We start from the raw sequence: 19,930 nt of genomic DNA, 5'->3' as shown, positions 1-19,930 counted from the left end.
CATAGAATTTTTCCCATCACCCTCTTGTGCTTTGGCTGACAAAAAATATGCAGTTGTTTGAAAAGGTGCTGTTCTCTGATAAATTCAGAGAGAAATTACTATGGTAAAAAAATTATAATAATGTTGTGGGTTGTCTGTAATGTCTCCCTTAATAACAAGCTTTGAGACTTACTGACAAAAAGGTACTACCTAGCCAAGATGACTGTTCCAGTCCATAAAATGAGTTCATAAGGGGTTCTTTTCCAGAAAGAAAGGAATAATAAATTAGTAAAATAAAGTAGGCTGTAATGCAGGAGGCTATCACAACCATGCAGTGCCCCTGTAGGAATGGTTTTGCAAACTGATGATCCCTAAACATTGTTCACAAAAATCACAAATTTTAGAATTTTTAAGGTGCAGGAGAAACCTCTCCTTCCTTCACCACCTCTCCATTCCACTGAACTCCATAAATTGAAAGCTGTTGTCAGATGTAAAAGGAAAAGTACTATGTCTCTCCACAGTATCTCTAACTTCACTTATATATTAATGATATTAATGTGGGCTTTTATTCCCACAACTCTCCATGATGCTTCTAATATTGCTGAGCCAAGTGCATATCGACACCTATCTTTTTTTTGCAGTTTTAAAAATAAAGAAGCAAGTATAAAAGTTCAGTGGCAAAGGTACTTGAAGCCAACACCCTACTATTTCCTTATCATACAACTGTATGTGAACCTTGTTTCAACCATGTATCACAAGCATTGCTTGTCTGTGCTAAAAGGCATCACAGGACTGCAAGTGTTTGTGATAAATCTCTACAGCTAAGACACCTCAAAAGATCATAAGAATTATTTAGATTTCTATGGTATACATCCTAGGAATAAGATGGGCCTTTCGGTCACAATGACTGAATGTGTACCATGTTATCCTCTGGCCCCTGCTTGAACTGAATGTCTGGAGCTGAGCTGCAGAGTCTGACAATATGTGTTTGAGTGTATAGATAGATATATATTATGGAAAGTTGTTAAGGCTCTCATAACAAACAACTTTGAACATTATGTGCTTAATGACTCATTGCCTTTAGGGTATATTGTTCAAGGTGTCACACTCCTACAACCTTCTCAGCCAGACTGTACTGCCCACAGTATGCAATGGTGTTGACAGAAAAACCTTCAGGAATCATGAAAGCTTGAGAAGGGATTACAGCCCAAGAGAAAATCTTGGAGTCCAGTCTGTAAATTTGTTGGGATAATCCCTCGGATTCCATGAAAATAATCAAAACACTCCAGAAGTCAAAAGAACAGTGCCAATTTGAACCAATTGAGATTCTGGCTCTTTATTTGTGATGAGGGGAGAAATTGATGATTTAGGTTTGATGTACAGGTGTCTACAGTTAAAAAAAAACATTTTTTAAGAAGCTGGTAGTAAAGATATCCAGAGATTGAGCTATACAATACTCCTTTCCGCTGCTGGTTTGAAAAAGTATCTATATTATTGACTTTTGACATAACAACTATGCTGGCAGGGGAAAAAGAAATTGTTAATGTCCCAATTAGAATTCCAGAAGCAAAAATGTGCAATTAGTTTTTTGTCACAGTACAAGAAATGTTCAATCATATTTATGCAGACCAGCTCGGATGCATGCTTTTTATTAGGCAACAACACAGGCAAATCTATACCGTTTTTAACAGAAGTCTAAGTCCTTCAGTGGAATGGAAGTGCACATTTATTGGTTTGCAATGTTTCTTATCACAGTTTTTCATTCTGGACTTATGTGCTGAAGTGGAAAAATCAAGCAGAGCTCTTGATTCATGTTAACATTTACAGCACTTAATGGAGGGGTAAAATAAATAATTAAATATCACAATGAATTAGTAGACATGGCAAGAAGGATTTTGAATGTGATTTGTTTCTTAACCATGTCTTTCTGCTCACCTCCTTCAGGCTTGACTGGTCCATCAGACATCACTTTCCTGAGGGCTAGTTGGCTTTGGTCTTTGTTGTCATTGGCTGGTGGAGGCAGATTGTCAGACTGAGTTCTTTGAATAGGGAGGACTCCTGCTATGCTGTGTCTGTGCTGCTTCCTGGCATGATTAGACTGACCGCTTTTATGTGCTGCTGTGGCAGTGTGGGTGAAATGGAAACCCAGAGTATGTATCCTCAGATGGAACCAGCTTAAATGTTATTCATGCAAACAGAAGTGGTTTTTTTTCTGTATTTAAGTAAGTAGTGTTTTCAAACACCAAAGAGACACCACATGCACAGCATTAAAGAGTATTAAAACTGGCTGTTTCTTTATTAATGATGGTGAAGACAAGGGAAATGATTTTCCCCTGTTTTTTTGTATTATACCATGGTAACTTTATGGCGTATCAACAAAGCCTGAAGACAAACACAATATTTCCACAATCAGAGAGTTTTAATTTGCCATCAACTAAACCATCAACTAGCAATCAGACATGGGTCTGAATTATATTCTGGAGAGCAACCTTTTTGAATGGAAAAGTTTTAATTTATTAATCTATTTCAAGTTGTCAGATGAAATCTATTTTGACTTTAATAATACATGGCACAAAAATTACTAGAAGAATGGAACTGACTATGTCATCTGACCTAGCTCTCTACTCCCTTTGACTTTGCTAACTTGATACACTGTTGAAATCTAATGTTATTAATGGCTTTTGTGTGTTTAACAATTTCGTATTTAATGTGTCAGATGTTTTTGTCTGTTGCTGTTTGTCGGCTGAACCCAGGACACTGCTCTACTCATCATTAACATATTATCTGAGATAGTTAGAAGGTTGCTTTATATTTCCTTAAAAAAAACTAGATATTTACAGTTGTGTTTCAAAAATAGAAATCTCAAACATGTAGTTAAAAAACTTTTTTTCTTTAGGTCTTCTTTTGCGTATATAGTACTTTCCTCCTTGATTACTACTTATAGATATATTTTGTCTTAATGTGCTCTCAACATTTGTGTGCAACTTGAAGAACTGGCAGCCACATCTCTGCAGGTTTTGATTATTTCATTGGTAGTGACATCAAAGTGACATCAAAGCACCACCACACAATGGAATTCTCTGTGAGTCATGCACAACCATGGAACATCATAAACCATGAGTGAAGGGACTGATGGAGAAACAGCCAGTTTCACTGCAGTCTACATAAATTAAAATAAATAAATAAATAAAAGACTTCTAAATACGAGAGTATATTGTAATTATATGTATTCACACACAGGCACACAGACACTGAACAGAGTGAGCACAGTGTGCCAAGAACAGAAAAGAAAATAGCCGAAAAGGGAAGGACAGCAGGGAAAAAGGCAACAGATGAACATTAAGCTGCCATGCTGAGGAATTTATTTGCGTCTTTTACTTGGTTGAAGACGAAGCTGTTGGACAGCTGCTTCAGCAGCGGCGATGGCTGCCCCAGCGTCTTCGAGGTGAGTTTGAGTGACACTGGTTTTGCTTTGGCTGCGAGATGGACCGTGAGAGCGTAGATGTCCCTCGGAGGAAGACTTGGAACTCCCTGGACTGCTGTGGGATTTCTCAATGGTGGGCACCTGCATGTCTACCAAGAAAATAAAGAAGCACAACTGTTGCATTTATTAAAACCAAAGAATGACATTTTCTTTCTGGCTGCATTCCAGGACAAGGAATAATGGTTAAGCTGTGAAATGCCATTCAAAGTCTTGGGATATATCATGATAAGAAAAATCTTATGAAGCACCATTTTCTACTTACTCACTCTTTCCTGGCCTAGGAAATAATTAGTTTATTATTGGTTTTCTATCACCTATGTATTATACTTCGTGTGCTGGTTAACACTGGTGGAATAATAGAGTAGCCTAAAGACTAATTTGTTTTCCAATGTCTACTTCTCTAGTATGTAGAGACTAAATAGCACCACTTACAGCAGTACCAAATACTTAGCTAATGCATGTAGTTTTATTCTGATTAATACCCTGGCCAAAACCATAGCCTAACTTACAAGAACTTCTTGACTAACCTCTTAATTAGACATAGATCTCACATATAGACACAAATCCTAAGCAAAACATTACACAGAGAAATAGAGAGGAGATGGAACAGAGTCTTAATACTCTGAAGGTCTTATCTGGGTGCTATTTGGGATAGCTTTTGCTCTGATATCACATATACTGTGTTTTAAGTGAGCAACCTGACATTGACTACTTAGAAGCAAAAAAAAAAAAGAAAGGAGAGATAACATTTCTTGGAGCAGGAGACACTGAGATCAATTCTGCTTTTGTAAACACCAGTATAATCCTCCTCCTATATCAGCTCCACTGATTTCCAATACAATTGAGATATGCTACAGTCCATTATCATTGACTGGAAATGCATATGCATTATTATAGCATAATTGTTATACTATAAAATTTTAATGTGACACTTCCAGAAGATATAATGCCATAGAATATCTAATGAGCATTAAAAAAATAGAAAGCTAAATATGCATTGAATTTGGCCAAGGCTACCAGAAAAATGAAAGTGGCACAGAATCTATAGTAGTTGTGCAAAACACAACAGCTTATAAACTGTTTTTTTTTAAGGGCACAGTTACTCATTAAACTGGCTTTCTCAGATGAAGGCAAATTAATCCTTGGTTCCTATTAATTAATCACAGAGATAAATGTTTTTAATAAAAGTGTATACAAACTTCACAGCAGTAACTTTATTTTTCTATTATAACTTACATATAGCAAAGGTTTTCCCATCATCTGGGAAAACATTTCATAAGAGGTGCACCAAGCCATTCCTACCCTTGGAAGGGTCCGGGAAGATTCCATGACTTCTGCTTTTGATGACAGATGGTTTTGGGGATTGCTGGCTACTCTGTCCAGAATGAGATTTCCCATGATCAATGTTTTCACTCTGTTCCTTCAGAGGGTACCACCGAGGAGTGTTGTCAAGCTGAGAGACACTGGATAATTCAATCAAAACCTACAAATAAATCAGAAGTACAACATATGGTCTCTATCTGGTCTAATAATAATGATGTACAGCAGAAGGGTCTACAGTTGTGTTACCAGACCATGCAAACAAATCTAAGAAATTAAGGGTATAAGGCTGTATGCTAAGAGATCCAGGACCCTCTGCCCATGCTCTGACCTCACCTCATACAAATCAGCTGTGATCCTGATCCCAAACCCACATTTGTTAGTGTATCAATGTGTCTGGACTAATACACCTTCCAGCAGGACCTCTGTAAGGATTATGAGTTTAGACATAGCTCCATACTGAGATGGCTAGATAAAGGGTAGCTTGCAAACACGAGCTTGAGAGCTAGACTAAAAAGACATCTGGTCATTTTGCCTCTGTATAAACATGTTCTAAGAGAACCAGTGTTGTTTTCTCCCTTCTGTACTTGTTGAGTCTTTAAAAAATCCACATATTGAGAATTTGTAGCAAAAAGAACAGAATAGGAATACCTTTGCACTTCACTAAAATAATGGAATTCAATAGGCCATTCAGGCCTTGAAATTCACTGGCGAAAAAAGAAAGGAAGATGCAATGGCAATGCTAAAATGAAATAAAATATTGGCTAAAAAAGCCCTAACACTGTAGCTAAAATCTGCTCTAGCTCACCTGCATTGTTAGCAGGTGTTCTGTGAAATTTCTTTAAGAAAAAAGAAATAAAAATAATAGGCACTGGGACCAATAAAGAGCCTTTCTCCCTTTAGTGGTCTTATAGCTAAGGGGGGCAAGTGATGTAAAGGACTAAGGAGTCATAATAGTCTTTAATGAAGGAAAGGACAAAAATAGCCTTGCATTTGGCTCTGAGGTGGGAGGATTAAAGCTAATGTCACATAGGGAAGTTTTAAAACTGCTAGACAAATAAAGTGTGGAATTACCTCACAGAACAATGTTTATTGCAAGACCTTATATAAAAGAAAGCATCTTCAAGTTTAAGAATGGGGAAGTCTCTTCACATCTGTTTCTAAAAGGTTAAACACCTTTTTCATTTCAGCTTCATAGGCTGTATATGACCAGTCTTGGTCTTTCCAGTTAGGTCTATACTTAATCTGAACAGAATAACTATTTAGCATGCTTCCTGTTGCAGTTTTGGTCATAGCTTTGTGAATGACTTGGAAGACAGTATGACTGACAATGTTCCCAATAGGCAGTATAGGCTGAGGTCTCAGCTTTGTAGAAGTGGGTTCATATTCCATGGATGTGAACCAAGACGTGCCACTTGCCTTCTGGTGCAAATAAGTGATGCTGGCCCTATTCAAGTAAGTACTTAGGGCACAATTTGGAAATCCCATATTTGATGTTATGGTACAGGATTCCTCTGGACATTCTGGTCCTTAAATATACTGGATAGTCTTTTCTGTTCCTTTTTTCAATGAAAAACTGTTTTCATATTTAAGTCTGAATTATTTAATAAATAAAATAGTTCTAGAGATTAAAAATATTTGTAGGCAAAAGTGTGAACCTTCCTGTAAGCAGCTGCAGAGCATCTGTTTTCTAAATATCAATGACATAGATATTCAGTGAAGCCCTGCATTTGGCAAACATGCTGAACTCAACAAGAATACTGATGCAGCATGCAGGAAATAAGTAATCATGTAGCTGCTTCTTATACATTTATTTTAGTAATTATTCAAATAGTGACACTGATTGCTCAGTTTTGTAGTTACAAAGAGGAACTGGAGCTGAACTGAGTGCCTTCTTTGTGAAATTCAAATGTAGAATGAGCAGAGACACTTTGAGATACTCTCTGAGTGACCAGTTTTCCTGGGCTTGTTTCTAATTATAATCCTCTTCTGTGATAACATTTTAACTACTTTTTTGACATCATAGTTATTGCTGGTAATTCAGTATTATATGTGCATATGTTTGTTTATTTGCTTTCAAGAGAGAGCATTCTTCCCACATTTGCTTTCAAGAGAGAGCATTCTTCCCACAATCACTCATCTCATTTATTATTTATGTCAAGATTTTGCGTTCAGTCATACTTTGCTAATGATATTACTATTTTGTAGAGTTAAAAATGAGACCTTTATCAGTAAGATCAAATTACTCATAGTTGCAGATGCTTGTGCATATGCTAAATTATGGTGTGATGGCAAAATGTAATTCTTTAATCTTTTACAAAGACTGACTCTTCCTTAGCTTTTCCATGTTATGTTAAAATCAAGGCAAACAGCTTATCAGTCATAATAAGAATTCCCCATTCAGTCACTGTAAAGGCTGTTACTTTCTCAGGCTCAAAAAAAATATATTTATATTTAGTGAAGCTACATTTTGCTGAGGCCTAAATGAACTTGTCCACAGTTTATTGGGATAATGGCATCTTTCATGTGTGAATGAAAGAAATCATGATAATTTGTTATGAAGTCAGCAGTAAAAGTGTGATGTAAAAAATGTTTCACTTAACGTATGTACCACATACAGTCTCCAAATACCATAGCATGTAATTAATCAGCTTTCTAACTCGTCAGGGTTAGAGAGGAGGCAATAAGTTACTTACTTCACCAAGGAAGTCATTCGAGGAGAATCTATCATAATCCCAGACAGTCACTTCCAGTGTTTTCTTTTTCAGCTGTAAATTAAGCCAAAGGATGATTAACCCATTGCCATCATAAACTTCAGATCAAGTCTTTATGGTGGTTTCTATTCATTACCTCCTCCTTGTATCCTTTTTCATAGTGACAGCTATAAAGCTTCTGTCCTCCCATCAACCTTGATCTCAGAAAAATAACTTGGGCTATTCTTTGTTATCAAGACAAATGGGCTTGTGCTTGGCCCTGCTTTAAGAATTTCTGTAAGCTGTTTTCGACAGAATGTGTGTCCCCTACAAAAGCCAAACTGATTTTTAAAGCCCCATTTTGTATTTTCAGCCTTTCTCATTGTCAGGTCTGACTTCTCTGAATTCAGACATTCACTTAAAGTGCATTTGAGTGTGAATTTCAAATGTATTATTTAAAGCAGCCTGCTTGCACAATCTCATCTGTGAAGACCAGGCTTTTATATCCCCAGAATTCAGTGTAGTCAATGGGACTCTGACAAGAGTCTTTTCAGGGTAAGTTGTACTGTTAGGTATTAATGATAGTCATCAAAACCCACTATCATCTGCAGACATCAAACTGTGTCAAGCACTCTTCTTAAAGGCTATAGTAAGAAACAAGTCTTTTTATACAAGACAGTGCAAGAAGGAAAAGCTGTTGACCAAAGAAGTTTACCTTATTGGAAAGATTGACCTGAATGTTATTCCAGGGTTCTGTGCGGACAGATGGGGAGAGGATTGATTACTAACGTCATCTGATGGGGCAAAAGGTTAGCAGGTGGTGGGAAAAGAAGTAATAAACTCATGTGGCTTGAAAGACAGAAGGACAAAGTCTTGGGAGTATGGGATGTCTGTGAAGTGGGCTGAGAAATTGTAAGTGAAGAATTTGTTGGAACCTTCCAAGCATTATGGCAGAAAACGGGACTTATTTCACATACTGGAGTACTGCATTCAGCCGTGTGGCCACAAAACAAGAGGGATGTGGACCTACTTGAGTCCAGAGGAGGCCACAAAGATGATCAGAGGGCTGGAGCACCTTTTCGATGAAGATGGGCTGAGAGGGCTGAGCTTGTTCTGCCTGGAGAAGGCTCTGGGGTGGCCTTAGAGCAGCTTCTAGTGCCTGAAGGGGCTTACAAGGATTCTGGAGAAGGACCTTTTCTAAGGGCATGTAGTGACAGGACAAGGGCTTTAAACTGACAGAGGGGAGATTTAGGTTAGACATTAGGAAAAAATTCTTCACGATAAGGATGATGAGGCATTGGCACAGGTTGCCCAGAGAAGTTGTAGATGTCCCATCCCTGGAAGCATTGAAGGCCAGGTTGAATGGGGCTTTGAATAACCTGGTCTAGCAGAATGTGTCTCTGCCCATGGTGGGGGGGAGGGGGGGTTGGAACTGCATGATCTTTAAGGTCTTTTCCAATCCAAACCATTCTGTGATCCTATGAGTGTAAAAATAGAGGTCAGAAGCAGCAATTTTATCTGATAATTTATGTCATCATCCTAACAGAAGCAATGTGTCACTCATTGCTTTAACTATTAATTGGCTACTTAGGACATAGGGATGACTAGGGATCGAGTCATTGTTCAAAGTCTAAACTACACCATTTAGTGTACATATTATATGTACTTTCAAGAAAAGCGCTTTTTGCCATTTACCTCCAATGCCCCTTGGTTTAATGCAACAGATTCAGACAGTTCTTAATACCTTTAAATTGCCTTTAAATTATAATTTCATCTCATTATTCTGTATTTGGAATATCTTCTGCTTCCAGCTACCTTTAGAAAAATGAGCAACTATGTAAAGCCAGTGCCTTTGAAAAACAAGTTTAAATCAGCATATCCTGGCAACCCCACACAAAGGGGAATTGTACTATGTTTAGCATTAACAATGTACTCTTTAAGAAGACAACATAATTTGAAATCTAAGATTAAAAAAAGTAAAATTGAGAGCAATTCTTTACTCTTTCTGCTTTATCCGTACATAATTAGGCACCATTCTTCTTAAATATACTTTTAAAATAATCCTGCAAAAATTAAGGAAAAAGTTGATCAAAAGGAGTCTCTTTGGAGCATCCTCTATAGAATATTTCCTTGACTGAATAAAATTCCTTGTCTTTACTTTTCCAAGACAGTACCAAAACTGCAACATGAAAAATAAACTGGAAAAATAAGCTCAAAAAATGAATTGATCAGCCACTGATCTAGACTACTTTTTGCTTCCTAGGTGATATAATTTCCTGGTAGATGCTATACAAATTATATGTATTTTTACCCTTTAAAAAAGGGGAATAATATAGCATAAATAATTTCAGAAAAGTATTACAAATAATATAGCACAAGTAATTTCAGAAAAATATTGTCTTAATTATGGTTGTTTTGGACATGTCTTCTTGTTTCAAGTGATGACTGTTCAAGGACAGAGAGAACAATGTGCTGATCCAGGAAAGGAAAGAAAAACCACCAAAGCTAAGGTTTGAAGGATTTTTGGTGGAAAGAGGAAAAATAGAGAAATTTACAAGTAACTGCAACCCTACTTTGCCAGCTTCTTTGTATCATTATGATAATAAAATTGTGCTGAAAACTTGCAGTACTCTGTATTTCTTTGAACTATTTTAAGCTTGTTAGTTTAATAAAGCTTTTATAAAATATTATGACAATGAAGAACCATCAAAAGAGCTTTATTAGGCAGAGTGCATGAAATGAGTTTCAAAGGGGAAGAAAATTTGCTTTTATGAAAATATATTTATGTACTGCTACTGAAGGCACAGGAGACTCAATGGCTAGTGATTTTAAAAGCAGTCATTACACCATCACAGCAAAGTAGGGTTTTCTGCCTTACATCATACAGGTTCAGGTCATGAAGCCAGAAGTTCACATCCCCATCAGGAATTTAACCAACAGCAATATTTAAATGTGTTTCAGAAACCCACTATCCATCTGACCACGGGTTTCTGCAAGAGGGAAATGTGTCAACAGGAAAATGAGAAAGTGTCCCTAAAGGAAAGAAAGCAGTGCATACGTTGCAAGCCTCATCTGAGTTTCTGGCATATTCTGAAAAAAGTATTGCAACTAATTTCAGGCTTCTGTGGAAAAACTAAAACTAAAATATAAATTCAAATTAAATAATAAAAGCCCACCTAAAAGCATATTACTGCATGTGAACTCCAGTTATCTTTTGGCTTCTGTGGACAACCATAATTTAAAGAAAAATGAAGGAATATGAAGAAACAGTCAATGTGAATAATATTTTCTCTTACAGAAGACATCACTAACACCACATGTACGAAGTGTCTGTTTCTTGTTTCAAACATCTGGACATCACAGGGTGTTTTTAAAAATTATGAGGGTCTATGTAACCAAATATGCATTACTTGAAATATTTAATACATATTCCTTGAAAACCTCATACACAAATTTGCATGAGGAAAGAAATAATTTTAATGCAGTTTAGTTTTCTCCTACACTGAAAGTAAATTCCTATAATTACTTCAGAAATAATATGAAAGATTGCAGTCCTAGTCAAGATATTTGATGAGTAGAAATGAATGTGTTGTATTAGATCATGCATTATACCTACTTGTGTTTACATTCATGTTTAACATTTTATTGTACTCCTCTCTCTATTCCTATTCTTCAGTAAGTGAAAGGACAAAAAGACTATTGCTAGATCATTTAGAAACCTTTTTTCTCTTGTCGAAGATATTAAGCAAGATTTACATACCTTACTGATTCATAAGAAAGTTTTTCTTATTTTTGGAAATAAGACATAGGCTCCTACATCACTCAAGGATTTTGAAAATATTACTCTTTCTGAATGTATTACCATGAATTAAAGGACATGAGCTATAGCAAAAGCTATTTGCTTTAATGAATTATATCTATCATTTAAGGAAATAATTTTTCTTGCTTTGTGACAAGTAAGGAGTTAAGATAAACAAAGCCACACCTTACACTGTCGTCATACATTATGCCAACAGCCTGACCAGCAATTAAACTTTCATCTCTCACCATCTTCTCCTTAAATCATTCTAATGCTTTCTTTCATGCTTTGAGAGGGTATTTGACAGGAGTTAGCAGTTATTATATAATATTTGCAATGTGTGTACTTGGTCTTCCTCTCAAATTGTGATTATCTTCACTTTATTATTTAACAGAAACCTGAAATTACTAAATAGTCACAGTTTTATTTTTTTCTCCAACTGCCAAAGCAGAATTTGCTATATGATAAAACTAATCATTCTGACCTTGAAAAAGTCTGTTTCATTTCAAAAAGTGATCTATTTCCCATAATTATTTTCACTTTAATACCAGCTAGGGTGTGAAAGAGAAAAGGAAAATGAAAAATTGCACAACCAGCTAAAGTCTAGACAGTGATATTAAAAAGATTCTATTAGGAAATATTTAATAATACTTATTTGCTGTCAGTAAGCAACTCAGGCTTTGATGGAGGAAAAAGAAATGCTTCTTTGAAGAAATAATATGTATAAAAGTTCATTAATTTACACTGCTAACTCTGTATAACTCTGCAGTTTTGCTTGTTTGGTGACCATAACACTCATTCTCAGTCTATCACAGTTGTCCTGTACTTCTCTTTAAATTCCTATTTTTAAATACCCATTCATGAGGGTTATGAGTGCAAATGTTATCCTGTTGCATAATGATAGTTCTTCAAACTGTAGAGGGTACTTGCCATCAGCAAGGTATCATTTGGTGATTTAGAAATGTGCTTTACTTTACTAAGTATCGTAGGACTAGATACAGGGCATGGGAAAGTGTGGAAGGAAATACTGTCCTCTCCACACACTTTAATGTGACATGAGGACAAAATATACAACATATGTGATGCTCAGGTGAAGCTAACACGCTTATAATCATAAGCGCTGAGTAACAGTCTCAGATGAAGGGAAAGGGAAGAGATTTGCAAATAGCAAAAGTTCAAGGAATTCTGCATGTGACCTGAAGGCAAATTTCATCAAATAAGCATCCAAAAACTGACATCCAAAGTATTAGGAGATTTTCTGGCATTAAAATCTCTGTCCAAGAAATCTTATACTAAGATCTCCATCCAATTTAAAATTATCAAACAGCTATTGAATGTTCAACATCCAAGTACTCTTAAGTACAGCTCTGTGAAATGTCACAGCAGAATCTGAAAACAAATTAAGCAAATAAAGACCCTTTCTTAAATGGAAAGCTCAGTTTGGAAATAGTGTTAAGACATCAAAACTTTTCACAAAACTCAGAAAACCTAGGGCTACCATTACTGCAAGCCTACATGAAACAGCATGCAAAGCCCAGCAACCCATAGCCTCTACATACAACAGGGCACCTTTGAAGTAAATCTGAGCTACTGCCTGTTAAGTTCAGAGGTGTAGGTAGCATTAGCAACCATGCAAGTCCTCTGTGGGAAGGATTTTGCTCCATGCTCCAAAATTAGTATCTTAATCTATGTTCCTCTTAAAGAACAAGAAGAATGAATAATGAAATTTTAAATTAGAAAGACAATCTTTAGGTCTTGGTGTTATGTTGGAGAAGCATATTAAAAACATTGGGAAATCTATTCATTAAAAAGTCTGGTCATTCTGGGCTTTTTAAAGAAGTACTGAAAGATTAAAAGGCCTTGAAAAATGAAGTTGAAATTATCAAGAAAAAACACTAAGAGAATAAAAAAGCTTTAGCACTGCATACAGATCTATTAATCTATAAAATATACTTCATAATTTAAACAGATGGACTGATCATAATTTTGTCCATTACGCCTTCTTCAAATAGCAAAAAGTCCCTTTAAAAGAGGAGATGGAGAAAAAGAAGACTCAATTTCTTCGTATTGTCCCAGTAAACCCTGTAGTTCATAGTTAGGAAGCCACCAACAAAGAAAAACTTCTTTCCCAGATCTGAGTTAAATCTTTCTATAGCAAGGAAATTAAATATCTTTTTTTTTTTTTTTTCTTTTTTCAGGTGATTCATATTTCGAGCCCATTGATGTAAATCCCTCCTAAATCTGAATCTCTACACTTTACAAATATTTTTGAATAAGAAAATGGTAGGACCTGTGTTTTGTGTGAGCTTGCATGGCTTTTGGAATGAAAAGTGGCAGCGATTTCTGAATCCACTTCAGAAACTTATGGCTTAATTTATTCCCTCCATGTATTCCACTATAATTTTTTAAGTTGCCACATCCGTACTTATGACATGACTATGAGTGTAATCACATAACTTACCATTTTTATGAGCAGAGAGCAGAAAAAAAGAGTATTGATATAGTAAGCTCTATCAGAGCCAAGGGAATAGTTCCACATTTCTCCTGAATCTGACAAGATTTTACAAGGGTTCACAGAATTGCCAGCATCTCCACTCTCTTCACAGTAAGCACTGCACATCATGCAAATAATAAAGAAGCAAATTGCACTGAACAGTACTACCAGCGACGCACCTGCTCCATGGAGATATTTTTGTAAATGACTGTTTGATTCCACTCAGGATTCAAGCTTTTCTGTATGTACTTAGTTCTCCGCTTGTACTCGGCACTGAATTTGAACAAAGGAAGGAAACATTACATTAGCGATCTTGTGTTTCTTTCAGTTCTAATGCAACAAAAAAAGCACCTACAAAAAAAAAAAAAAAAAAGAAAAGAATTGCATCTCCCTTTCAGCAGCAACTCAGGGTTGCAAAAGGACAGTGACAGCCTTTGGGTTTTGGGGGCTTTATTTAATAGTTTTTCCCAACATGGTCTTTTAAAACATCTTCTGTCTCTTTAGGTGGCTAGCTTGGCCTACAACTGTTTCAGTATAAAGCATCAGTCAGCACACACACATATGCTTTGTTCTCGCATTGTAGATGTTGGGGTTTGATTATAAATTGAAGTGATAATGCATTGATTTCTTTTCCAAGACCATTCTTCTATTAGTGCTTCAAAAGTAGCGTGAATCCATTATCTTTATAGGTCGCAGTCTCTAATTACAGGAGCTCCATCTCACAAGAATGTTTAATGAATACCAGAGGGCAACTAATATCCTGTTAATGATAGAAACACGAATTTCTTATTGATCCTGTTTCTGTATATATCTCTAACTGTACTGGAAACAAACACAGAAGTGCGTCAAGCTCATGATTGTTTTTATCAATAGCCAAGAATAAAAAGTTTGGCTGCGTAATCTGTTTAAAAAGAATTGGTAGTGCTTTCTATGGTACTTTGCATTTCCTAAGTATGGAGGAAGCAATACACTAACCTTTAACAGAATATAGATTCATCTAAGCTTTGATGTCAGATTTGCTTCCATTCCAGTTTTACTTTAGCATAAATTTTAATGGACACCTTAAAAGAGCTGGGTAAGAGAACATCAGAAGCTTTTAATACTTTAAAAAAACAAGGTAAAGAAACTCTTTTTGCCAGTCTGCGAGATATCTGCCCTCTCTTTTGTTCAAAACCACCACAGGTTAAAAAACCCATGTGCTATACCTATTAATAAATTAAATGCGCCCAGGACTGTTCACCAGCACTAAGGCCAAATAGCGCAGAATGACCATTAACTGCCCTCTTTTATGGATCTCCTACATTAATTTTTGGTGGTGTACTGTTCTTCTGATTCTTACTTCTGACTTTTGATTGAACTGTGTTTTGGTTCATACTGTGACATGGTCTCACAGCTAATATACTACATTCGTCTCATATGAGATTAACATAGAAGATGCACTCCAGGGACTCATTCACTAGTGGTGTACCATGCATGGTACCAGATTTGAGCAGACCTGAATTAAGGTTATGTGAAAGACACATATTTTTACTGACACATATATATCAATGTTGGGTAGTCAGAACCAGCAGTTTCACCCTACAGACTCAATTCAACTGTGCAGTGCTGCCATCCAATTACTCTGGAGTGTCTAGTGGCCTTATTCTCCAAAAAGGGATGACCATATCCAACCTGTCTATGAGAATAATACCCTTTAATGAAAGGGACTTGCAGCTATTTTTGCTCTTACATTTTGCTATAGTCATTCTATGCATTTCCACTTATTTTCTCACAAAACATGCCATCCACTGTCTTCCAGTTTCTTGAAAAATGTGAAAGGCATTGGGACTCATGAAACAAAGTATCTGTCTACTGCTGCTTATGAGAAGAAAGCAGCAAATCTCTACAGTTCAATCTGTTCTGTCAGCCATGGCATACAATGGTGTATTATTGAAGGAAAAAGTAAAAAAGGGAGATTCGTTTTTTTATATTGTGTGTCAGTAAGAAAAGGATGAATTAAAAGCTAGGGGGACCAAGGGCATATGAAAAAGAAACTCTCAAAAAGTTATTACTTTGCATATCTTGGAAGGAAGGCTGAAATACAAAATATGAATCCTTTTAGAAACTAAATTTTGATGGCAAATCCTATTCAGTAATGCACTTTTCCCACTTTTCCCTTCTTCTCCCACTCTGCTCTGAGACAAGTATCCCCATCATTCAAAGCATTAATGAGATTTGACTGACCCATATGGAGACATAGGACATGAGCAAGTGACAGCTGGACTGGCAGCATCTGTCTCTCTTACTTGACTCACAGTACTCATGAAATGAACATCTACTGTAATCAACTATTAATGAAATAGTAACTTATCCAAACTCCTCGTACACTCTGAGCAACTCAATTCTTACCTTAACTAAGCCAGGACACTATTACAAAGATCAGGCCTCTCTAAATATATGATCTACTGTTTTTAAGTAACTGATAAACTTTCATCTTTGAAGAAAACAGGAAAGGATCCTTTGTGCATTCATCCAAGAAAACAACACCAGGACATTCCCTTTCCTTTCATGGATTTCCTTTTGCATTATTATAACTTCATCACCTTTTCAAAGTTTCTGATTCTTTTCAGAAATAGGTGAGAAGGTGATGCATGCAGTGTTGGGTTTCAGAGCTGGCAGTGACAAAAGGTAAATGTGTTGTTAACACTGTAATTCTGAAGTATTTCCAGTGAGTTCTATAAAATATCTGGATCTAAACTGGCAAGGGTGGCATTAGCCCACATTCATGTTAACCTATGGTCAGGATCTGTTGCAGAGAGAACCAGGAGACCTTGACCACTCCTAAGGAGGTGCTGATGCAGGTTGAGCTGGATGGCAGCTGAAGGTTTCTAACTCTCCAAAGGGAAGGAACTGGGAAATACATTAAGTTCATACCACTGATGCACTTTCAACCCAAATTTGTGATTAACAGACGGACATGCTTTCATAAAATGTAGTCATTAAACCAGTCAATACCTGGTATGGAATGTATGAAATAATTTGCATTTGAAATTCACAGAGCATGCTGAGTGAAAAGATCCAAACTGCATTACTCTTTTCTTTATCATTTCTCTATTCTTCCTTATTTATAGTTTATTAATACATGTTGCAAGTGAAAGTACAATTAAAAATGTATAATAGAGTAACAATATAAAGTGTGGCATTTAAACACTTTCATTAAATAATTTGTTTTATGAAGAAACAGACACGATAGAGAAGATCTGTTTATCAAAATTAATCTACTGACTCGTTTACTCAGGTTTCTACTTTTAAATATACAGCTTAGGTTAAATTACTATTCTTATGTATTTAGCCTGGGGTGATATTAGCATATATTGAGAATGAAATTTTGCTTTATGTTTCCAATTCCTGGATAAACAAAGCATTAGTAGTGTCAATAACTAAAAATTCAACTTTGCTTACCATAAATAACCATTTATGCGTTAAAGCAGCTTTAAAGCCAGGTGGGCAATTAGATAGAATTATACCTGGATTTAATGTCTATACACTGTGCAAGGTATATAGAGAAAAATATTCAATTTTCGGAACTGTGCCTGTTTATCTTGGTAGTAACATCTTTCAAAATCTTGATACAAGTTCACAGCTAATTATTTTACAGCTTTCAGTGAGAATGAATTTTTAGATATCTCTGAATTAAATTCTTTTAGAATTTGAAAGAAAGATTGTTTGTCATCAGAGTTTGGCCCTAGAATATTACTGCATCAAGGAGCATTAATGACTTGTTTCTAGTTCCTCCTGACTTGTTCATTACAGAATGAACAGCAAAACCAATGCTGCAATTGCATGCCACTAGAATTCAATAGAAATCTATAGTTCAGTGCACAGGCTTATTGTATAATGCATGCATACAAAAATAAAAGAATAAAATTGGAGCATAGTACACTCTACCTTGCATTTTGGACAACCATGACTTGTCTGCATACCCAGCATTTACAGAGTTAGGAACACAGAGGAAGCAGTGTGAGAGACAATGAGAACAGAGATTAAAGAGAACATGTAAATCATGGGTAGTTCCTGGTATCAGAATCAAAGAAAATAGAGGCATTAGTAAGAATAAGAAGTCTAGCATGGACTGAACTACAGATAAAAGGTATTCAGTAGCAATTTAGGTTTCTGCTTTCATAAAAAAAGAAGTTGGGCACTTCTGAGCAGCTCTTCATTTCCACTATTCCCTAAAGCCCCAATCTACATGCAAAACCATAACAGTGCCATGTTTTAAAACAATGAAACCAAACAAAACAAAAATCCAAATTCTTCATAACTTGGCAGCAAGTTTAAACTTATATTCAGACCTGGCTTAGACCTCTGCAGGGTGAACACCTCTCTAGTTTCAAGTCTTACTTCTAGATTAGCAAATTTACTTGTCAGAATTCCCAGTAAGATTGATTTGATAAATATTTCACAAGACTCCTAAATGCATTAAAAAGCCCCTCAAGTCTTAGGACCTGTTCGCATTATATTCAGTAATCGATTTAGGCCCAGTGCTATTGAACAATATTGAATGCCGTATAGCTGGAATTATATCTACAAAAGCATACACATGCCTTTAATTGTTCCATTCATGCACTTCTAGTGGTGCTTGTCCATATGCCAAAATGCTGTACTGTGACTTGAGTATCTACTTTCTTGTTACTTTGAATAGAAGAGAAATGCAGTTTTAGTTGCATGGTCCTAGCCTAAGTGTCTTTAAGGATAATTATGTTCACACAGGCAGAAAAGTTTGCAGGAATTTGTCTTTGCAATCTGAAATCTGATCCATCAACTTAGTTTACCCAGTACATCTACTGTGTCACTGAAATCAACAAGATTATTATAATCATACATACTTATGCATACGTACGACATTCTGCAACTTCAGGGCACAAAAAAGAGTTATAATATTGCTGATTCAGAAACATATATTTGAAAGGAAACACTAATGAAATATTTGTAATTACAGACTCTAAAAAAGCAATGAACTTTGAAAAAAATCATTAGTGCTTTGTATAGTCTAGATACTTGATACAAGATTATGAGAATTGTTAAAAACACATCTTAGCACTTAAAGTCATAAAAAAAAATGTGGAATGAGCGTTTTCTGACTAGTATTTCTCACCTTTGATATAAACTGCAACCTCAAATTTATCTGAGATACTGTATTCTACATTCTGCAAATCTGTCCCAAATGTCTTCAGCTGAAGCAATCATTCCACGTTAAACATAACATGTAGCTTTCTATGTTACAGATACTATTACATGTATTTAGTACATTTCAGTAGTGTGCTGTTCTTTTAATACATATTTTTGCATGTATTACAGTTTTTAAATGGAAACCTGGGGAAAAAAAACTAACAAACAAACAACCCCCCCCCATGGGTATTATTATGAACTCTTTCAGGTAATTAGCAAAGAATGAACATTCTCCTAGGAATAACATCTGGCTCTCTATTAAAACTCCACCATTTTTCCTTGTGTTGCCCCTGGATTTTCTATAGCAATAACTCTCAGTTCTGTTTATTAGTAACAAGTAACAAAGCCAAATTAAAAGAAAGTTCAAGTTAAAATTTCTCCTACACTTACCCTCTCCCTGGAAGAAGATAAACTTTAACAAAGGGGTCTGAATAGCCATTGTTGTCTCTGGGAGCAAGGTTTCTTGCCTGAAGGATGTGGATGATAAGGTTGCCAAGGTGTTTGTCATAGTTGATTTGAAGCTAGAAAATTGCAAGCACAGTAAGTTTACTTGTTATTTTTATTTCCTAAATGATTCAATAACTCCCTTAAATCCTTTGAATGAAAGAAGTTTTAGACCTTTAATTTGGCTGGAAATAAACACATTTTAGATGGTTTTGGTTTTCTCTCTCCTGACTAGAATAAGATGCTAGATTATTATGTTGGATCTTGAAACAAATTTTACTTTTGAAGTCTGCCAGTATTGGTTAGAAAAAAACCCAAACAAAACAAAAAAAAACATGAAAATAAAACTCAACCTACCCAACCAAAAAAAAAAAAATAACCCCAGCCATATTGATCTATTCCGATCAGGAAAAAGCAGACCAAATCTGAACCCTTGATATGTTTCTGAGCAACAGCCGGCTTAGTGAGTAGGAATTGCATGAATTCTGACTACCTGAAGCTCAACACCA

General features: G+C 35.9%; 1 protein-coding gene and 1 long non-coding RNA gene across 4 annotated transcripts in view; one reads left to right on the top strand and one right to left on the bottom strand.

The window, feature by feature from the left end:
• The window catches only part of LOC134170534 (uncharacterized), a 37,302-nt gene extending 35,241 nt beyond the window's left edge, over positions 1–2,061 (top strand). Inside the window, exon 7 of the long non-coding RNA XR_009967293.1 lies at positions 1,924–2,061. This is a non-coding gene — a long non-coding RNA (uncharacterized LOC134170534). The remainder of the gene's footprint in view (positions 1–1,923) is intronic.
• The window catches only part of PCLO (piccolo presynaptic cytomatrix protein), a 358,200-nt gene that overhangs the window by 57,318 nt on the left and 280,952 nt on the right, over positions 1–19,930 (bottom strand). For 2 of the 3 annotated variants that reach the window (XM_062631954.1, XM_062631955.1), the window contains 7 exons: positions 19,368–19,498; positions 17,697–17,723; positions 13,949–14,042; positions 7,480–7,551; positions 4,766–4,946; positions 3,358–3,552; positions 1,915–2,097 (listed from right to left, as the gene is read on the bottom strand). In XM_062631954.1, coding sequence (XP_062487938.1) covers positions 1,915–2,097; positions 3,358–3,552; positions 4,766–4,946; positions 7,480–7,551; positions 13,949–14,042; positions 17,697–17,723; positions 19,368–19,498 — 883 coding nt within the window. The remainder of the gene's footprint in view (positions 1–1,914; positions 2,098–3,357; positions 3,553–4,765; positions 4,947–7,479; positions 7,552–13,948; positions 14,043–17,696; positions 17,724–19,367; positions 19,499–19,930) is intronic. The other variant, XM_062631956.1, reaches the window with a different exon arrangement.

The sequence above is a fragment of the Pezoporus occidentalis genome, unplaced genomic scaffold (assembly GCF_034315485.1).
Source record: "Pezoporus occidentalis ecotype Australia unplaced genomic scaffold, CSIRO_AGI_Poc_V1 ctg38, whole genome shotgun sequence".
Lineage (NCBI taxonomy): Eukaryota > Metazoa > Chordata > Aves > Psittaciformes > Psittacidae > Pezoporus > Pezoporus occidentalis.
Note: the sequence above shows the minus strand (reverse complement) of the source record. Positions and strands in the feature narration are given on the sequence as shown.